The sequence below is a fragment of the Xenopus tropicalis genome, chromosome 3 (genome assembly GCF_000004195.4).
Source record: "Xenopus tropicalis strain Nigerian chromosome 3, UCB_Xtro_10.0, whole genome shotgun sequence".
In the NCBI taxonomy this organism is placed as follows: domain Eukaryota; kingdom Metazoa; phylum Chordata; class Amphibia; order Anura; family Pipidae; genus Xenopus; species Xenopus tropicalis.
Window position 1 is genome coordinate 43,749,196 of NC_030679.2, and position 17,987 is coordinate 43,767,182.

A 17,987-nucleotide genomic window follows, 5' to 3' on the forward strand; every position below is an offset into this window, starting at 1 on the left:
AAATACAGTACAGTTTTGCTGTCTGAATCCTTACTAGGTCTCACTTTATTAATTGACACTCACTCCATTTGTTTTAGGCTTGCACCATCTCTACCCCCTTCTTTTCCAAGTGCCACAGCTTTCCCTGACCCACTTGGCTGTCACTTTTTCTGTTTACTTGGCCAAACTTATTCCTTTTGGTTCTGACCCCACTGATAGCAAGTAATCAGCAGTGTAAATGAGAAGAGGGTGTTGTGTTATTGGCTGTGCATTTAGAAGAAGCTGGGTTGTGTGGAGCTGTACTGTAAGTACTGTGTGTGTAATCGGATGAGTGTGAATTTCCTTCACAGCATAATGTTAACTTTCAGTTGGACAGATTAGGCAGATATGTACAGAATTTAAATAAACAGATATATACAGTATAAAGAAAATAAATCCTCTCACCTTGCTCGTCAAGTAAAACATTGTCTGGTTTGATGTCCCTATAAGACAAAATTTGATTTGAGCATTAATCCCTTGCCAGTAATCTTCTAAGAATGTAGGGTGCATGCTGTGCTCAAAAAAACTTGGGGAGATGCTAACGTATATATATCTATCTATCTCAGAGATACATAAGAGATATTGAAGCTACTGATGGCACAGCCATGTAAGCCACTCCTTTGCACTAAAACCAGCAGAATTACATTTTTCTATACATTTGCAGAAAAATAGCTAAAACCAAATTTCTATTTAAATACTGGCTATAAAATTCATATGGTACATGATTTATTTAATGAATCATTCTATTAAAACTGTTAAAAACAATCAGATTGTGACTGCATATCCAATGGAAAAGAAGGACTAAATTATTTCATATTTTGGTTTTACACTTACCAGCATTCCCTTACAAAGAATAGGCCACACTGTTTGCTCAGCAGACTGGAGCAACATATGATCTGTCTTCTAGGCTCCATTTCACCTGAATAGCCTCACAAAACATTACCCAGTATAAATAGGCCAATTACACTACTTTTCTGCTAATGACTTGATCCTCTGGAACCTTAGCCGTAACATAATACTAGTTAAAGGGAGGCACAGACCAGCAGAGAGAAGCTAGTGCAAGCTAACCTGTAGAGCAGTAACACGTTCAGGGACAGAACAGCTGATTTCAGTGGAAAGAGAAAGAATTTTTCAAATAAAAAATAGCTAAATTTGCTTCAGGTTTATTAACCCTCACCAACCAATCAGATGCTTGCTTTCAAAGACCAGATCAGTAAGTGCTACCTGCTGCTTGATTGCAATGGGTTTCTACCTTTGTTTGGCTTTTACTGCTAGGAAAATGGCAACCCTAAATACATTACACTAAGGGGCTGATTTACTTACCCACGAACGGGTCGAATGGAGTCCGATTGCGTTTTTTTCGTAATGATCGGTACTTTGCGATTTTTTCGTATGTTTAAGTTTTAACGCTACGAAAAATGCGCAACTTTTCGCGTAAGTTTTAACGCTACGCAAAATGCGCAACTTTTTACGCAACTTTCGTAATGGATACGAAAAACTCGCGTTTTTACGCAAAAATCGTATTGGATCCGAAAAATTCGTACAGAATCCGAAAAAATCGCAAAACATACGAAAAAGTCGCAAAATATTCGTTTTCAAGTCGGAACTTTTCCAATTCGGGTCGGATTCGTGGGTTAGTAAATCAGCCCCTTATTCTATGCACTTCTCAACCACCAGTTCACAAGCATCTCACAAGCCTTCTGTGTAGTTTGTTTTGCACCACACTAAGAACCTGAATATGCTTCTTTTTCAAAATCAATCTTTCCAAACTTGAGTTTTCCAGATTTATAAACTGAAAAAACTTGAAATGAAATAAGTCTGCAACTAAAATCTGGTGACCTTTTTATTTCTTTCCAACAGCAGTCAGCATTCTCGCTAAGTTTCTTTTAAACAGTTGAATTTGTGAAAATAGATGGAACCACACAATTTTCATTGCAATACAGTTTTTGTTCCATGACGTGATGCAAAGTTTTTTATTTCAAGTTTTTTTGTATATATACTAGCAATCAAAAAAAAAACTTCAACTGAGATAAAAAAAAAAAACATGTAAGCTTTAAAAAATTCAGATTTGAAAATGAATAGATCTGCCTCTAAGAGTCACTTTAAAGGAGAACTAAACTAGAAGATGCAGAATAATGTGATGTTTGATGTTTTCAGCAGCTTTGTTCTTCAGTGACAGCATCCCTAGAGGTATTAATCTGAACTGGGGAGAGGAAATCCCAAGAGGTATACAAAAGCACTCTTCCTTTTTTCATCCTCCATAGGGAACCGGCTCTTTACTTGCAACTTGTTTGTACAAGCACATAAAATCAGTTTGATCCCTTTAAAAAAGCTCTTAAAAATTAGAGATGCACTGAATTGAGAGTTCGTTCTGCAATTCTAGCCTAAATAGAGGTCAAGAGGCGATGCCTCAGTCAATCCAAGAAAAACCTCAACAGCACCTCCCCTCCTTCAGAATAACAGACAAGGAGAAAACTAATTAGAAATATATTATAAGTGAAAAAAAATAAAACTTTATTCTGAATAAAAACACTTAAATATTGAAATAATATTATTTAATAAATATATTTATAATAAGCCCCACTTTATCTCACAGGCTGCAGCTTAGGGAGGGGTTTGTTTATACACAGAGCTTTTCAGATTGCTTATTTGTTTTGCTTATGCCCGTACTAGTCAGAAAGTAAAATGTGACTTTATTTTTGTTTTGACATTTTGCCCTGTTAAGTGTATGTATGTATGTATGCATGTATATCTTTATTTATAAAGTGCTACTTATGTACGCAGCGCTGTACAGTAGAATACATTAATACAAACAGGGGGTTATTAAGATAATAGATAAATACAAAGTATAACAATGAATACAAATAAATACAAGGTACAGTTGCAATAAGTTAAGAGCAAAGGCACAAGAGGATGGATGTCCCTGCCCCATAGAGCTTACATAAGTGCAGAAATAACAAAAAAAAAACATTTTTTCTGCTTTAAAAAATAGCCAAAAAGTATGTTCAATACAAACTCTAATCATTACACTAATATTGAAAATGGGGTATACTAATAGAATTTTAAAAAAACAAACTGAGAGATTATTTTCTTCTCCTTCTCAACTATATAAAAAGGAAAGATTAAAGATTGCTACAAATTTCAGAACACATTTCCCCTACAAAAATGCTATAAAATATCTAGAAATAATCTTTGGAACATTTCCATTTGCAGCTACAACGTAAGTACAAATGTTTTAAGAAATCTCTTTCAGAATGTAGCAAAAAATTGCAGCTGAAACTGCTCAGCCTTTTCAAGCTCACTCTGCCATTCTGTTATTTAACCAAGATACAAAATGTAGTGTAGTAATGAAGGGATCAAGTTAGCGACCTCGGTCTAACAGCTGTCCGGGTAACAAATAATGTATGAGTGTGTGTTACACACGGGACGTACAGTGCAGACTGTTGAGGTTTGGCTGGTTGTTTCAAGTTTTGATGATACATGGACAAAAACTATAGTTCTTGTTCACGTCATCTAAACTTGCAATATTTGTAGCCCTGCAACCATCTCTTGATGATGCATTATTAGGACCATCATTCACAAGCTTATTCTTTTTATTTGGATGTTCTACATTAAGTACAGTAGTAAAAGGGAGTCGTAAAAAGGACAAAGTATAAACAAAGTAATGTATCAGCTTTATCTGTAGCAGTGGTTCTCAATGCTGCGACCTTTAATACAGTTCCTCATGTTGTGGTGACCCCCAACCATAAAATTATTCCTAAAACTATCTGAAATATGTGGTCTTAGGCGACCCCTGTGAAAGGGGGTTTGACCCCCAAAGGGATCCCGACCCACAGGTTGAGAACCGCTGATCTATAGGTTTTGGAAAGCTGAATTTAAAGCACTAACATTGCAGCCAAATCCACTTAATATCTCTGATTTTTCAATCAATCTTTTTGGCCTTGCCATGGTCTAATCCATAACAATAAATAAACAGATTTATTTGGATGTCTTTATTTAAAATACTGAAAACAATAATTTGTCCTATTTCTTTCATGTACCACCTGGGCTGGTGTTCAAAAAAAGGCCCCAATAAATAGCGACTGTCTATGGCATCTTGGCCAGAAGTTCTATTCTTGTTTTCCTACTATGTATCACGTGTATGTCTTTTGCTATTCCTTGGAACATACCATTTCCATTCCAATGTAAGAAGAATATAAACCCAAAAAACTGGGGGGGAGTCACACAGGAGAAAGGCTTACAGAATAACTTGTAGCCTGAGATCAGGCAACATGATGAAATAGCTCCGGCAAGTGAACATCTTTAATAGTCTATAATTATGTCTTTGCCCAGGGGGTATAAAACAAGCACAAAAAGCAACTGTGCTGATGGGGAATCAGACATCCTTTCAGAACAGCTGTACTGTTCTCCAAACCCACAAGAGGAATCCAGACAGCATGTTTACATAAATGTAAATTGCACATTATGGCAGCGATAATGAACCAAGGAAACACAGGCCAGTGACATCTTTAGTCCATCAGTCACTGCAATATGTATAATATACTGAATATGGCAATATACATTCTGCCATGTAAGGTATAAATGAAATACTGGCTTTAAAGTGACTTAAAAATTAGAAAGAAGTTTAACATATTATATACAATGTAAAAAAACAAATTTCATATTAAGTTTTCTTCTTTATTAAGACAATTCTTCCACTGACAAGTTATTTTTGTACTAAATGGTTTCTGACATGCTTTGGGGAAAGTAATTCTGGCCCGAACTTCATAATTCAAAACATTTGTACAAATTACAATTAGACTGGATAGCAGCAGTGACATCTGAGACAGTTTTTGTAGTTAAATCAGAGTGCAAATGTCCAGGCATTTCACAGCATGAGATAAAATATTTAATGATCTTGACAGAGCTTTGCAGACACTTAAATGAGTCCCCTGTAGAATTGGTACAAAAAGGCACAAGGATAAAGTCGAGGGATCACCTGACTTTGAAGAACTACTGTCTGTTTGAAAGTAATATATGTTAATATGTCATTATTTCCCACAGACAGAGCCTAAATACTAGAAAATGCATGACCCTCGTCTTCTTCTGGCGTGCACTGCCTTTATAAAAATAAAGATCTATTTCTTACAATTTCCTCATCTGTGTAGCGCCATGTTCTGTTTGACTAGTGTGTTGTCACATAGTTACAGTAAACCCAGTTGCTATAGGAATAGGAGCACCAGTCAGTTACACGAAAACTGAGGGTCAGCACAATATTACATGTGCTTAGCCCAACATTTTAAAACTTAATAGTTGCAAAAAACCTTCAATAGTGCAAAACAAAACTGAAAACTTGAGTGCAAAAATTCACTATCTGTCGCTAATGTCTAATTTTCTATAGAAGTCAATAGACGTTGTCCTAGGCAAAGTCAAGCAATATTTTCAAACTCAAATTTTTCGAGTTTGTAAACTTGAAACGTTCGAGGTATTTGAGTTTTTTATGCCAGTGAGTTGTCCTTATTAATAAATAAGCAAGCATTGGATATGCAAGTTTATTCGATTTAGAAAAACAAACTCAAATTCACAAACTCGAAAATTGATAAATAAGCCAATACAATTTTATTGTTACTATTTATTACATATCTTTCTATTCAGCCACTCTCCTATTCATATTCCAGTTTCTCAGTCAAACCACTGTCTGGTTGGTAAGGTAATTTGAACCCTAGCAAACAGATACTCCAAGCTGGAGAGCTGCTGAAAAGAAAGCTAAATAACGCAAAAACTTTTTCGGTTTGTTTCCTCATTTATTGCAGAATATTTTTTTAACTTAAGTTTGAAAGATTGGGGTATTTTTTCCCTTTACAGAAAATGTGTAATTTAATGTCATTACTAAAATTTCACTGCTCAACCCTGCAATTCATGATGGTATGACCATAACACATAATACAGAGTGTGCACGTATTTCCATAAAACCAATCAACAAAATAATGTTTGCTCATTATTCAGTTTTACTCAACTATTACATAAATATCAAGCAGATGACGCTTTAATACAATCTCCATCATATCTGCATCCTGAGACTGATAAGAAGTTTTATACAGAGCAACAATGAACTTTACTCAAATTAGCTTGTTAATGGCTACCGCAAGCCAATCAAGTAAATGAGAGAGACGCACTTTGATTCAACAATTATCTATAAATGCACCGGGTGTCTATAAATAATTACATTGTTTGCTTGACATGCGGAACACAAAGGTGAGTGGGAAAATGTATATACCCTGAAGGTATTATGTTCTTCTGCAATATAAGCCGTTATGTTCAATAACAACAATTACTCTTGAAAGACATGAATGCATACATGTGATGGATCCACTGGCATGAAATTTCTGGTTTGTAAAATTACATTATATCTAATGCACAATCAGGGTGTGTTGTCAATATTTATTGGCATTCCCTCATATACAGTAAATGCTTCCTATTAATTAAAATAAATATTTTCCCTCTGCGCCATTGTCTAGTCTTTCCCACTAGCAGCGCTTGAGGTGGAAGCAGGTGAAAACGTTTGCAGAATTATACACATAAATATTCACATTTCATTGTCTGTGCGGCCGGCTCTGTAGCTACTATGGAATGAATCATGCATGACAGATGAGGAAATATCAAGATAATTTCACAAACTGAACAAATAAAATTTTGATGAATGGGTCTTTTATGTTTAGCTGTCAAACTATGAATAGAGGCTACAAACCGACTCTAAGCACTGGTACTAATGCATTATCCATTAATATGCTATCCATTGAGGATCCCTTGTTATATTATATGCACTTGATTCTACCATACCATTAGATTCTCATCATGTTTTAATAGGAAAACAGTCCTTTATTATTCAGAACACTTTATAAAATATTGTAAACTGGCCTCCTGAGAGTTTAAGCACACAAAATCAGTTAATTTAAACCAGTGGAAAGGATGGGATAGAAAGGTACTTTTCCTTTGGATTCTTTTTCAAAATTAGATGTATCAAGGGGAACAGTTATAGCCACAGCCAAATGCAAAAAATAACTTTAAGATAAAAGCATAGGGTCCCCCTGCTCACACACTGAAACTGTTATCAAACCAGGCAATTAATATCAATGGGAATTCAGACTCAGAGCCTTGCAAGAGATTTCTATTAAACATGCACACAGATTTGTGATTGGTTAAAGGAACAGTAACACCAAAAAATGAAAGAGCTTTAAAGTAATAAAATATAATGCACTGTTGCCCTGCACTGGTAAAACTGGTGTGTTTGCTACAGTAACACTACTATAATTTATATAATAAGCTGCTGTGTAGCCACGGGGGCAGCCATTCAAGCTGGAAAAAAGGAGAAAAGGCACAGGTTACATAGCAGATAACTGATAAGTTCTGTAGAATACAATAGTGTTTTATCTGTTATCTGCTATGTGCCTGTGCCTTTTCTCCTTTGAATGGCTGCCTCCATGGCTACATAGCAGCTTACTTATATAAATTATAGTAGACTTTCTGAAGCAAACACACAACTTTTACCAGTGCAGGGCAGCAGCACATTATATTTTAGTTACTTTTATACACTTAAATTTTTTGGTGTTACTGTTCCTTTAAGCCTTTACTTTACCCATGATAATTTGTATTAGAAACTAAGCATGACCTCTGTTTTTAAAAGCATATAATAGACATATTTGCCAGACCATAATTTAGTCCCATATAGTTCCCCTTTAAAAGCATAATAATTTACAACAAATCACTCACCTGTGAATGATACTTTTGCTCTGAAGGTAGTCAAGGGCTAAGGCCAGTTCACAGATGTAAAGCTTGACCGAGGCTTCAGTAAATCGTACATTTTGCTGAAGATGATATCGTAAGTCCCCACCAAGTAGGAGGTCCACAACCATAAACATGTCCTCTTCATCTTGAAAGGAATACCTAAATGTGAGGTATAAAAATAATGAATGGATTTGAAATATCACTGAAAGAGGTAACAAAAGTTAAATAGAATGATTTAAACTTCATAAGAGAAAGCCGTGGTTTCTAAAGGAGATCTCCTTCTTTGTTTATAAGGAAGTGAAAAGTGAAAATGACCAATATATTTGGCATGATATGACATACACTGTATTGGGTAAAGTCTGTGGTACCTAGGAATTTCAAGAGCTCATTTCTTCAGACTTAAAACTGATAAAACTGTAACCCAACCCTATGGGTCCCTACAAAACTATTAATGTTTATGTGACATACAGCACAAAGTAATGCCATTCTTTGCAAGAAATCTCAAGCTGTGTAAGAGAAATATACACACAAAGGAATTTGTTTTGTTTTTTGGCATGCTATCCTTGTCATCTTTTAATCTGATGATAAACTATAGGGTTACATTATAATGGTGCCCAAAATTCTGCTAGAACTCAGATGCTTACCTCAGATACAGATATAGTTATCATGATCTATAGTTAAACATTATCTAGGTGATAGCAATTGATGGTAATAGAGTTCTGACCGCAATTATAATGTGAGTATACTCTCAGTGAGGTGACAGGAGTTGGAATGCACTGAATGGCAACCCCAGTCTTCTAATTTAAAAGAACAGTGAAGCCTGAGGTAAGCCTTAGCACAGATAACCATGTGGCCAAATAACAAAAATGCATTGGTTCAATAAAAGGTAAACACTTGTTGATATATATTTTGTTTGGCTAAGGTACAGGTGTAAGGAGCCCAGCAAATCCTTGTGACAACCTTTCTATTACTATAATGATCATTTTCCATATTATATTTGTTATTTATATATTGTAATCATAATATATCTATATTTATCTGTTTATTTGAACTTGAGATAATTAAATTATTTTAATACCTTAGCTAATATAATTAAACTGGAAAGCTAAAAAGAGCACAGAGTTACTTTTTTACATCGTTGTACCTATCATTACTCTGAAAGCACTTTCACTTGTAAAACAGGAGCAAACAATTCTGTCTGGGAGAAAAACTCTCTATGAAGACTTATCTGGTCTCCCAGGTTACCCAGTGTTCTGGCAGAAGTGACATCATCCATAGCGGAAGTCATGTGCGTGTGATGTCACTTCCACATCCGGTGCCTAGGGTGGGGCCAGACCTAAATACTGCCCTGCCCCCACAGCGTGTACACCGCATATACCCTACTTCCTCTTTGCAACCAGGTGGGGGTGGCACAGCCAAAGTTACTGCCAGGGAGCAGGTCTGGGTCAGCTGGGGCCACAAGGGCCAGGGCCTGGTGTCCCACTGGCTCAGTCCAACCCTGTCTGTAACAAACTCTAAAGCTGGCCATACACATTAAGATTTTAAAAATATCTTTTCATTATCATAGGGCCAAGCTTATTTTGAAATGATCTTTAAAAGTATGATTCGGCCATCAATGAAAACAACCATTTCAAGTGATATCAACTAGTTAAAACTGGGCAAATACCATTAACGATGAACATTTTCAAACCTGCCTCAACGATTTTCTGACCAATGACAGATAAAAAATCACCAGATGTGTGATTGTTCAGTGCCCACTAAGCTTACGATAATTTGACAGATTTGTCAGATCGCACTGAAATTGGTCATTAGGGAGAGATAAATCTTAACATGTATGGCCATCATAACAGTCTAAACATGCGACAAATTTGAAATTTCACTCACAAATTGGCCTTCTGTTCCTTTATGAACCTGTTCCTAAAAATGTTGATCACTGATAGTGCCTGGCAAAACATATAGACCACTAATTTATACCTTGCTGCTATCATCATGACTGCAAGACAACCATCTTTTTAGAGATCAGGGACTTTATATGCTATTACATGCTGTAACTCTTTGTTATATAAAAGGAATATTGTCAGAAGTTATAGCTTATCTCCAAGCCCCACATGACTTCCAGACACAAAAATGAAACACTTTCATTATAGGTTCTTAGAAACAAAGATTCATATGATAGTGTAGGGAATAGCAGAGCAAGGGTTTAGATCATGAGACATGATTAGATACAAATTTCCTGTAGATGATGCACTTTCCTCCAGAAAAACTAAAGAGCATTACAGCAAGATAATACAAGCACATAAAATCAGCTCATCAAACCTCTTGGCACAAACCTTATCTACAAATGTAATAAATGTTCCTTTTAATATGTGGTTAAAATCTAGGCATAGAGCTGGTACAATACATCCTAAGAACAATAAAAGGTGCAGCCATTTAATATTTATTTTCCAAGAAACTGTTTAGAAAAACCTATATTACTTTATTTATAATTGCTATTGTACAATGGATGTTCCATTCTTATCATTCACCAGTAGTTAATGCCACTGCCTCTTTTTGTGCCCATGAACTCACACTTCAGCCTTGCTTGTTGCACCTGGGGAAAGGCCCACTGAGCATTATAATATATCTATGACTAATTAGTTTAATTTAAAGTGAGTATAGGTATATTGTGGATGTATGGGCAAAAATATATGTGGGAATATTTACAGTATAGTACAGTACAGGAGTGAAAAAATTATGCAAAAAAAATCAGGAGCACATTTCTTTCTATTCTTTATTATTATATTTCGACAATACCCTAGACTAGGCAAAAGTAATGAACTTAAATGGCAGATATTCTCCAGTGCCCCCCACCCGTATCACTCCTAACCCTGTTGTATTCCCCACAACTTGTTTTTGTAATACTATGGCACATATGCCTTTTTGTTTTCTCAGGGAATTAGGCTCTGAATATAATGATGAAAAATATAAGAAGGATGTAGACTTTTCCTAGCATACACAAAAACAAAGGCAAATATTGCTTAGAAAATAACTGTAGGCAATGTGTATAGAATCACTAGCTGTGCTATACTCAGATAACTACTGCTAAAGCTTTGGTGTCTATATTGGAATCCTCTGAACATTCCATCTCTTTCTACCCTGGTGGCTTCTTCCCTGAGTGTATATATATCTATATATATGTATATATAAATATAAACAGGTATGGGGCCTGTTATCCAGAATGCTTTGGACCTGGGGTTTTCTGGATTAGGGGTATTTCCCTAATTTGGATCACCATACCTTAAGTCTACTAAAAACTTAAGTCTACACACTCCCTATTGTGTATGTCTTTTTACAGTGTCTTGATTTTATTTTATCTTGATTAAATAATTAAGGGTATTTCTTTGTTTTTTTGTTTTTTTATGGATCTCTAATTGAACAAGGGAAAACCATCAAACATTGCCCTCACCGATTAAAATGGCACCACATTGTCATGGCAACCTATACATAAACATATGTATAGTAGTTACCCATTTGTGTAGTTACATAAACCTCAAATAAGTAAAACTATTATAAATAAACCAAATGTGTAACCACAGCACAATAATAGTTCTTATCCTGTGTAAGAAGTAAAACTATTGTATTCTACAGAGTTTATATTTTATCTGCAGCATAATCACTCCCTACTCCCCTATCATTCCAAACTTCAACTTCAATGGCTGCTGATATGATTTTCATTATGAGTATGAGCATAATAGGCAACTAATCTATTCAGTTAACATTTGTAGGATATGGATATATTACACACCCTTCTACACACGCAGGAAGATTAAATTCTTGACTACTAAACTAAAAAAAAAGTTCTAGCACTCTCTCTATTTTATTTTTTGGCACCAATAAGTCAAAGTATCATTCACACATTTAAGGAACAGGTTCTAGTGGAACGCTAAATGAAAGTGATTCATTATCTACTGTTACAGATAGACTAAAGCATGTTAATGTAGAAATGCTCTGCTGGGAATGCCAGGCGCGAAATTCAGTGGGTTATTAAGAGAAATGAATAAAGTCGGTGTCGCAGAGGGACAGAAGGAGCAACAGTACATTTCTCCACTGTGTTTGACAGTCCTAATTTAACTCAGCTCAGGCCCTAAGATGAAAATAATGCATACGGATTTTCAAGGTTAACACTTTGATTGCTGCAAAATAAGCACCCTATATTCATTCCATGTGTCATTAGCGTACACGGACCCCTGAAAACCATATCATTTTGTAAAGATCATCTTCTGTTGAATCTAAGATTGGTAAAGCCATCCTTCTGTTCCAACCTACCAAATTGCAAAGCTTTGCTAAACCTTTAAATGACATTTTTGAAGATCTACTCAGTGCTCCCACTTCATAGTATCTTATCTCCCAGATCAAACATCCTAAAAATGAATGCCAGTTTGACAGCCAGTACATGGCATGTAAAATGAAAATACTGTATATTGCCTGCAAAATTTGAGTGGGCAAAAACAATTAATCAAGAACAATACAGGATGCCATAAAATCATTCAAATCAAGCCAATCTCAAAACACATCAGTTAATAGAGCTTCTCCAGCAGAATGCTGCATTGAAATCTGTTTTTCAAAAACACAAACAGATTTTTTTATATTTAATTTTGAAATTTCACATGGGGCTAGCCATATTCTCCATTTCCCAGGGTGCCACAGCGATGTGACCTGTGCTCTGATAAACTTTAGCCACACTTTACTGCTGAGCTGCAAGTTGGAGTGATATCACCCCCCTCCCAGCAGCCAATCAGCAGAGCAATGGGAGGGGAGCAAGATAGCAGCTCCCAATAGATATCAGAATAGCACTTAATAGTAAGAAATCCAAGTCTGGCTTGGGACTCCCCCAGTTACATGGGAGTAGGAGAAACAATAGGTTACCTTGAAGCAGTTCTAATGTGTAGCGCTGGCTCCTTTTGAAAGCTCAGACTCAGACACAATGCAATGAGATGGCGCCTACACACCAATATTACAACAAAAAAAAAATACATTGGTTTGTTCATGGATACAATTTTAAATGGTAGAGTGAATTATTTGCTATGTAAACAGTGTAATTTATAAGTAAAAAGTACACCATTAAATCATGACAGTGCCCCTTTAATATATATTCAAATACAATCCCTGGAAACTCTAACCTCACATAGATTAGATATAGCCAGGATGTGGAAACAAACAACCCCAAATTTCACACTTACGCTACAATAATTAAGGTTACAAAAAACATGGGATATCTGGTGGAACTTTTTCCCATGAAATGGCATCACCCTGTTTAACTATCCAATACTTTACCTTTGGTGGACATATTTCTATTCTTGTAAAGGAGCTACCCTAAAATCAATTGAGGAACATGTTCATTTAATGTTTTCTTGTTAATACATTTAAAACATCAATAAAAAAACACGAGTAAAACAAAAAAGAAACAATTAGTAAAAAAAAAAAGAAAAACTTCTGGTACAACAGATGTAATTGTGCTTTGAAAAATGCAGATTAACACAGTTTATAATTATTCCCATTATTGATTCCATTATGAGACAGGGTTTCTTAGAATGAAGTAGAAGGTCGTTTTCCCAGAATTGAACAGAAAGTAAGTACATTAGTACCTACATGCTACCTTGCATCTCAGAATTATGAATGGGCCTGCTAGAGCTGCATGCATTAATCTTGCATCGCTAATTGCCAATTTCAAGCCAGGCAAGATGCTGGCACCTTCTGGGAAAGAAGCTGTCAATTTTAGAAGCCACATAAGAATATAACTTTGGATCAGTAATAGGGAAATCTTAAAATCTGAATCAATTTGCAGCTCCATTTAATTTCAGCTGTTTGCCAGTTCTTCCATATCTTTATTAAATGGCAAGGGAATGCTGAAGATCTGTGGGCAGGTCATCTGGTGGCACCGTGCCAAACTTAGCTTCTAGACCACTGCTCAACTATACTTGTCTTAGATTTTTAGGGGTTTTGCTACATAATCATTGTTTAAAATGTGATGACGAAACGCCTGATATTGTTGCTTCATTCTAGCACTTGTGCTTTTCAACCAGTTGTTGTCTAAAAACCATCAAGAATTATTCCTGGTGTTTTCAACAGATTCCCACTGAACACACAGGGAGGCAGCAGAGGCAAATCTTGGAAGTCTGATACTTTGTCTCAAAGCAATTTTCTGTAAGCCATATATTTTTATTGTTGTTTATACACATTATTAAACTTTTTTTTGAAGGCTTTCCAGAATTTTAGAGGGTGTCTGGTTCTGGGAACATTTTACTAACATATATAACATTTTGATTTCAGAATCCACTGCTGCCATGTAGTGTTATTTTATGGCAAATAATATCATTTTATGAAACATCAGAGACCAATGTATATTAACAAGTCCCCATTTTAAAGGCAGTATTGCATTAACTTTCAGGCATAATATTAAAATACAGTATCTGTTGGGACCTAGGGTTTTCCAGAAGAGGGATTTTTCAGTTGTTTTGCAACTCGGGATTTCTAAAAAGCATTGAAACTTGGATCATTTGCCATCAATATTGAATTACGCTAGTGTAGTCAACATCATGTACAAGGTACAGTGGCGCAGAATGTTAGCCCTGGAGCAGCAGGGTCGGAGGAGGGGCTGCATGACCTTGCCCAGCATCACGAGCGGGGGATAGAGCAGCTTGATTGAAAGGGGGAGAGAAAGAAGGCGGGGTGGAGAAGGGTATATTGTAGTGCAGAGAGGGCTGGCTATCCACCATTTTGTGGAAGAAGCAGCAGAGGAAAGGTCCCCACCCACCCTCCCTTAGTGGGGGGTTAGCTTGGGGGTTGGTTGTTTCCTAGTTGGCACATATGTGGCCATGGATGGTTAGGGGTACACGGGTTTAGTTAAAAAAAAAATGGGGGTGAAATGCATGTAAAGTGGCGCAGATAAACAGCGTCATGGTAGTTGTCACAGCTTTGGCGGGTCCTTGTCAGTCCTTGTCAGGGGGTAAGCTTGTTCTGGTATGCCAGATTAGGTATATTGGATGGTTTAACCCCTAAGGTGGGTGACCATTGGTGGATGGAATACGAAAGGTGCGCTAAAAAGCGCTGGGTGGGTACTGATATGGCTAAATAGACAGGTCACGGATTGGTAGCGGGTAACCTCCGAGCTAGGGATTGGGCGGCTGGAGGATAACATGGCTCAGGCTGGTTATGGAAGGGCAGGCTGGCAAGGGGCTCGGGGTCAGTAATTTTGGTTATGGTAATGTTTTGCACTTATTATATTGATGTACTGTTTATGTTTATACATGTTTACCAATTTTGTATTGTATTTAATAAATTTTGCACTGTTGTATTTTTCAATAAAAAAGCTGTGGCCATTATCATTCCAACAATGATATCGTCACGCAGTTTTTATTGGTAAGTGAGGTGAGTGAGTGTAGGTTGATGCGTGGGTCATGTTACTTTTAGGCCATTCAAGTTAAATTTAATAGAAGCTGTGACGAGATTTCAAACCCTCAATATAGTTTGTAATATGCACTTACATTACATTTACTTTGTGCATTTTTTTACTTTTTTTATATGTTTTGCTGATAACGCAAAACAAGCTCATAAATATGCCTCTCGGCTCTTTTCCGTTTTTCAGGTTCAGTGATTCTGTTTCAGAAAATCAACCTATGCTGTGAGCACACCATGGGTTTGCTGGCTTTCATGTTTTTTTGTTGACCTGGCTCTAACAAGTGCAACTGTAAAACCAAAGTGCATGAAATCATCATTGCCTTCAGCGCTGACACTGACTCACCATAGGTTCACTAGGAATGGATGCTCCAGACCCTGCATGATCTGCAGTTCTTTGAAAACATTTCGAACCTCGTTACGTTCCACACATTTCTGTTTGTTCATATATTTCATGGCATACATTTTTTTTGTATCATTTTTCTGAACAATGCAGACCTGGAAGGAGAAAAGACAAAAGCATTAGAACATGAAAAATTGTTTGCTGAAAATTTTATGAAAAATGTTGTTGCTGTATTTTGGAGCATTCTGGATGATGGGCTTTTGTTTACTAGATCCCATACCTGTATGATTAATTTACATTATTAATCACACAGTAACTGCGAGAGCTCAAACAGGGTAATTTTGCCACACACAGCCACAAATAAACTTTCATGTTTCTTCAACATCAATCACCTCAGAGGGAATTATATCAAACTGATTGGTTACGGCATCTCCCCTTTTTACCTACTTTTCCTATTAAGTCTATGAAGATTCTCATTCATCCAGGTCATGATATACAGTATCTAGAAGAATTAAGTCTAAAACAACTGGACTTTTCTGAGTTTTTCTTGAAAACGTTTCACCACTCATCCGAGTGACTTCTTCAGTTCCTATTAAGATTTTTACTTAATTTTTAAATGGGTAAACTACAGTGGGTATAACCTTGATAGCCATACCTTTCCAAAAATCAGGTTACCTGAACGCTGGAGAAGGTTTCAGCATTGCATAGTTTAAAATTAACTCAGCAATCATCTGCATTACTAAACATGTGCCCATGCTATTCCTATGGTAAATGTGAGAATAGCAGGAGAAATAGAAACATAATTTCTATTGCATCTGGAGGAAAAGGATCATGCACAGGATCATGCATAATGGATTAAGGTGGCTGCCCGCTAAAACAATTAATTTATTGGTTCAAAAGTACAATTGTTAATGATAGAATGAATTATTTGCAATGCGCCCAGTGTAATATAATATTAAAAACTAGACATTAGAAACTATGACACAATCCCATTGAAGGAAAACTATAGCCCCAAACAATGTAGGTCTTTATAAAATTATATTGCATAAACAAGCTCATATGTAAAACCCTGCTTCATCAAATAAAACATTTTCATAAATATATACTTTTTAGTAGTATATTCTGTAATCCTAAATAGAAAATTGCATCATGGGATCATAGGAATCACAGTGCACACAAACAAGCCAAGGCACACATACATGCGAGGCCCCATCAGCCAATTAATGGGCAGAGTTCTGCCTTTCTTCCTGTTACAGTTAGAGCTGCATTATTTCTTGCCATGTGATCTCTGAGGGGGCACCCAGCCCATCACTAAATGGCGGCTCAAGGGAAAGGATGTAAAAGGGCAATATTTACTGAAATATATATTCCAGTTTGGTCTTTAATAGGTCACTTAATATAATATAAACTATTGGTTGGTCAAGGATTCATTCTGGGTGTATAATTTTCCTTTAATTAACGCATCCAGTCAATCACTACCCCATCAGAAAAAATTCAGTTGATAACCCTGGTATCTACATATTCTGCAGACTAACACTGACAACCAATTCATGCTTCAAATCTTAAACAGTTCTTCATTCTACCACCATCTTTACTAATTTTAATTCTATACAGTACTTTCAGTTTCATTCAGGGCAAGCCGCTCCTGGTAACTTTAAGAGCTGAATTTCTGTGCCTTAGTCGGCTCAGGGACCAGAAATGTTTACATCAAACAGTGTCACTCACATGTTTGCTAACATTGTCATATAAATGTCTCCTGGGTATCTTTAATACACTACAATATATTAGAAGTATTTGATTTATTATCCAGAATGCTTGGGATCAAGAGATTTCTGGATAATGGTATTTCCATACCATGTCTACTAAAAATCATGTAAACATGATTAGGATTGTTTAACCTCCAGTATGTATTCATCCAGCTTAGTCAGGGTCATTTACAAGGCACTGTTTTATTATTACAGAGAAAAAGGAAATAATTTTTCAAAAATAGAATTACAGTCTATATATATATACTTATATACATGCCCATTAATTGACTGATGTGTTCAAGTCCCAGGCTCTTTAATCACACTGGAAAATGGTATTTTATCTAAGGCCAAACTGCTAAACCAAATGGGCACTCACCTTTCCAAAGCTGCCTTTTCCAATTGCTCGCAGAATTTCAAAATGATTAAAATTGACTGTAAGAAATTGACATGAAAAATATTAGTGACATGTATATATACCAATCAAATCTGTTTATTAAAAAGTCACTTTAAAATAAAATCTTGAGCCTGAAGTTCTGAACCTATTTACCATCCCTGCCTCACTCCCATCAGTAATCTAAGAGCCAAATATTGATGCAGCGTACAGCAGCAAATTGTATTACAAGCAATCAGTGATAAACCAATGCTGCATTGAAAGGATGGGTAATAAATGAAGTAAACAC

General features: G+C 36.1%; 1 protein-coding gene across 1 annotated transcript in view; it reads right to left on the reverse strand.

The window, feature by feature from the left end:
* Window positions 1–17,987, reverse strand: part of stk32a (serine/threonine kinase 32A) — a 72,154-nt gene that overhangs the window by 24,394 nt on the left and 29,773 nt on the right. Inside the window, exons 3-6 of the mRNA XM_002936707.5 lie at window positions 17,684–17,739; window positions 15,563–15,714; window positions 7,768–7,941; window positions 424–461 (exon numbers count right to left, since the gene is read on the reverse strand). Of these exons, the coding sequence (XP_002936753.2) occupies window positions 424–461; window positions 7,768–7,941; window positions 15,563–15,714; window positions 17,684–17,739 (420 nt within the window). The remainder of the gene's footprint in view (window positions 1–423; window positions 462–7,767; window positions 7,942–15,562; window positions 15,715–17,683; window positions 17,740–17,987) is intronic.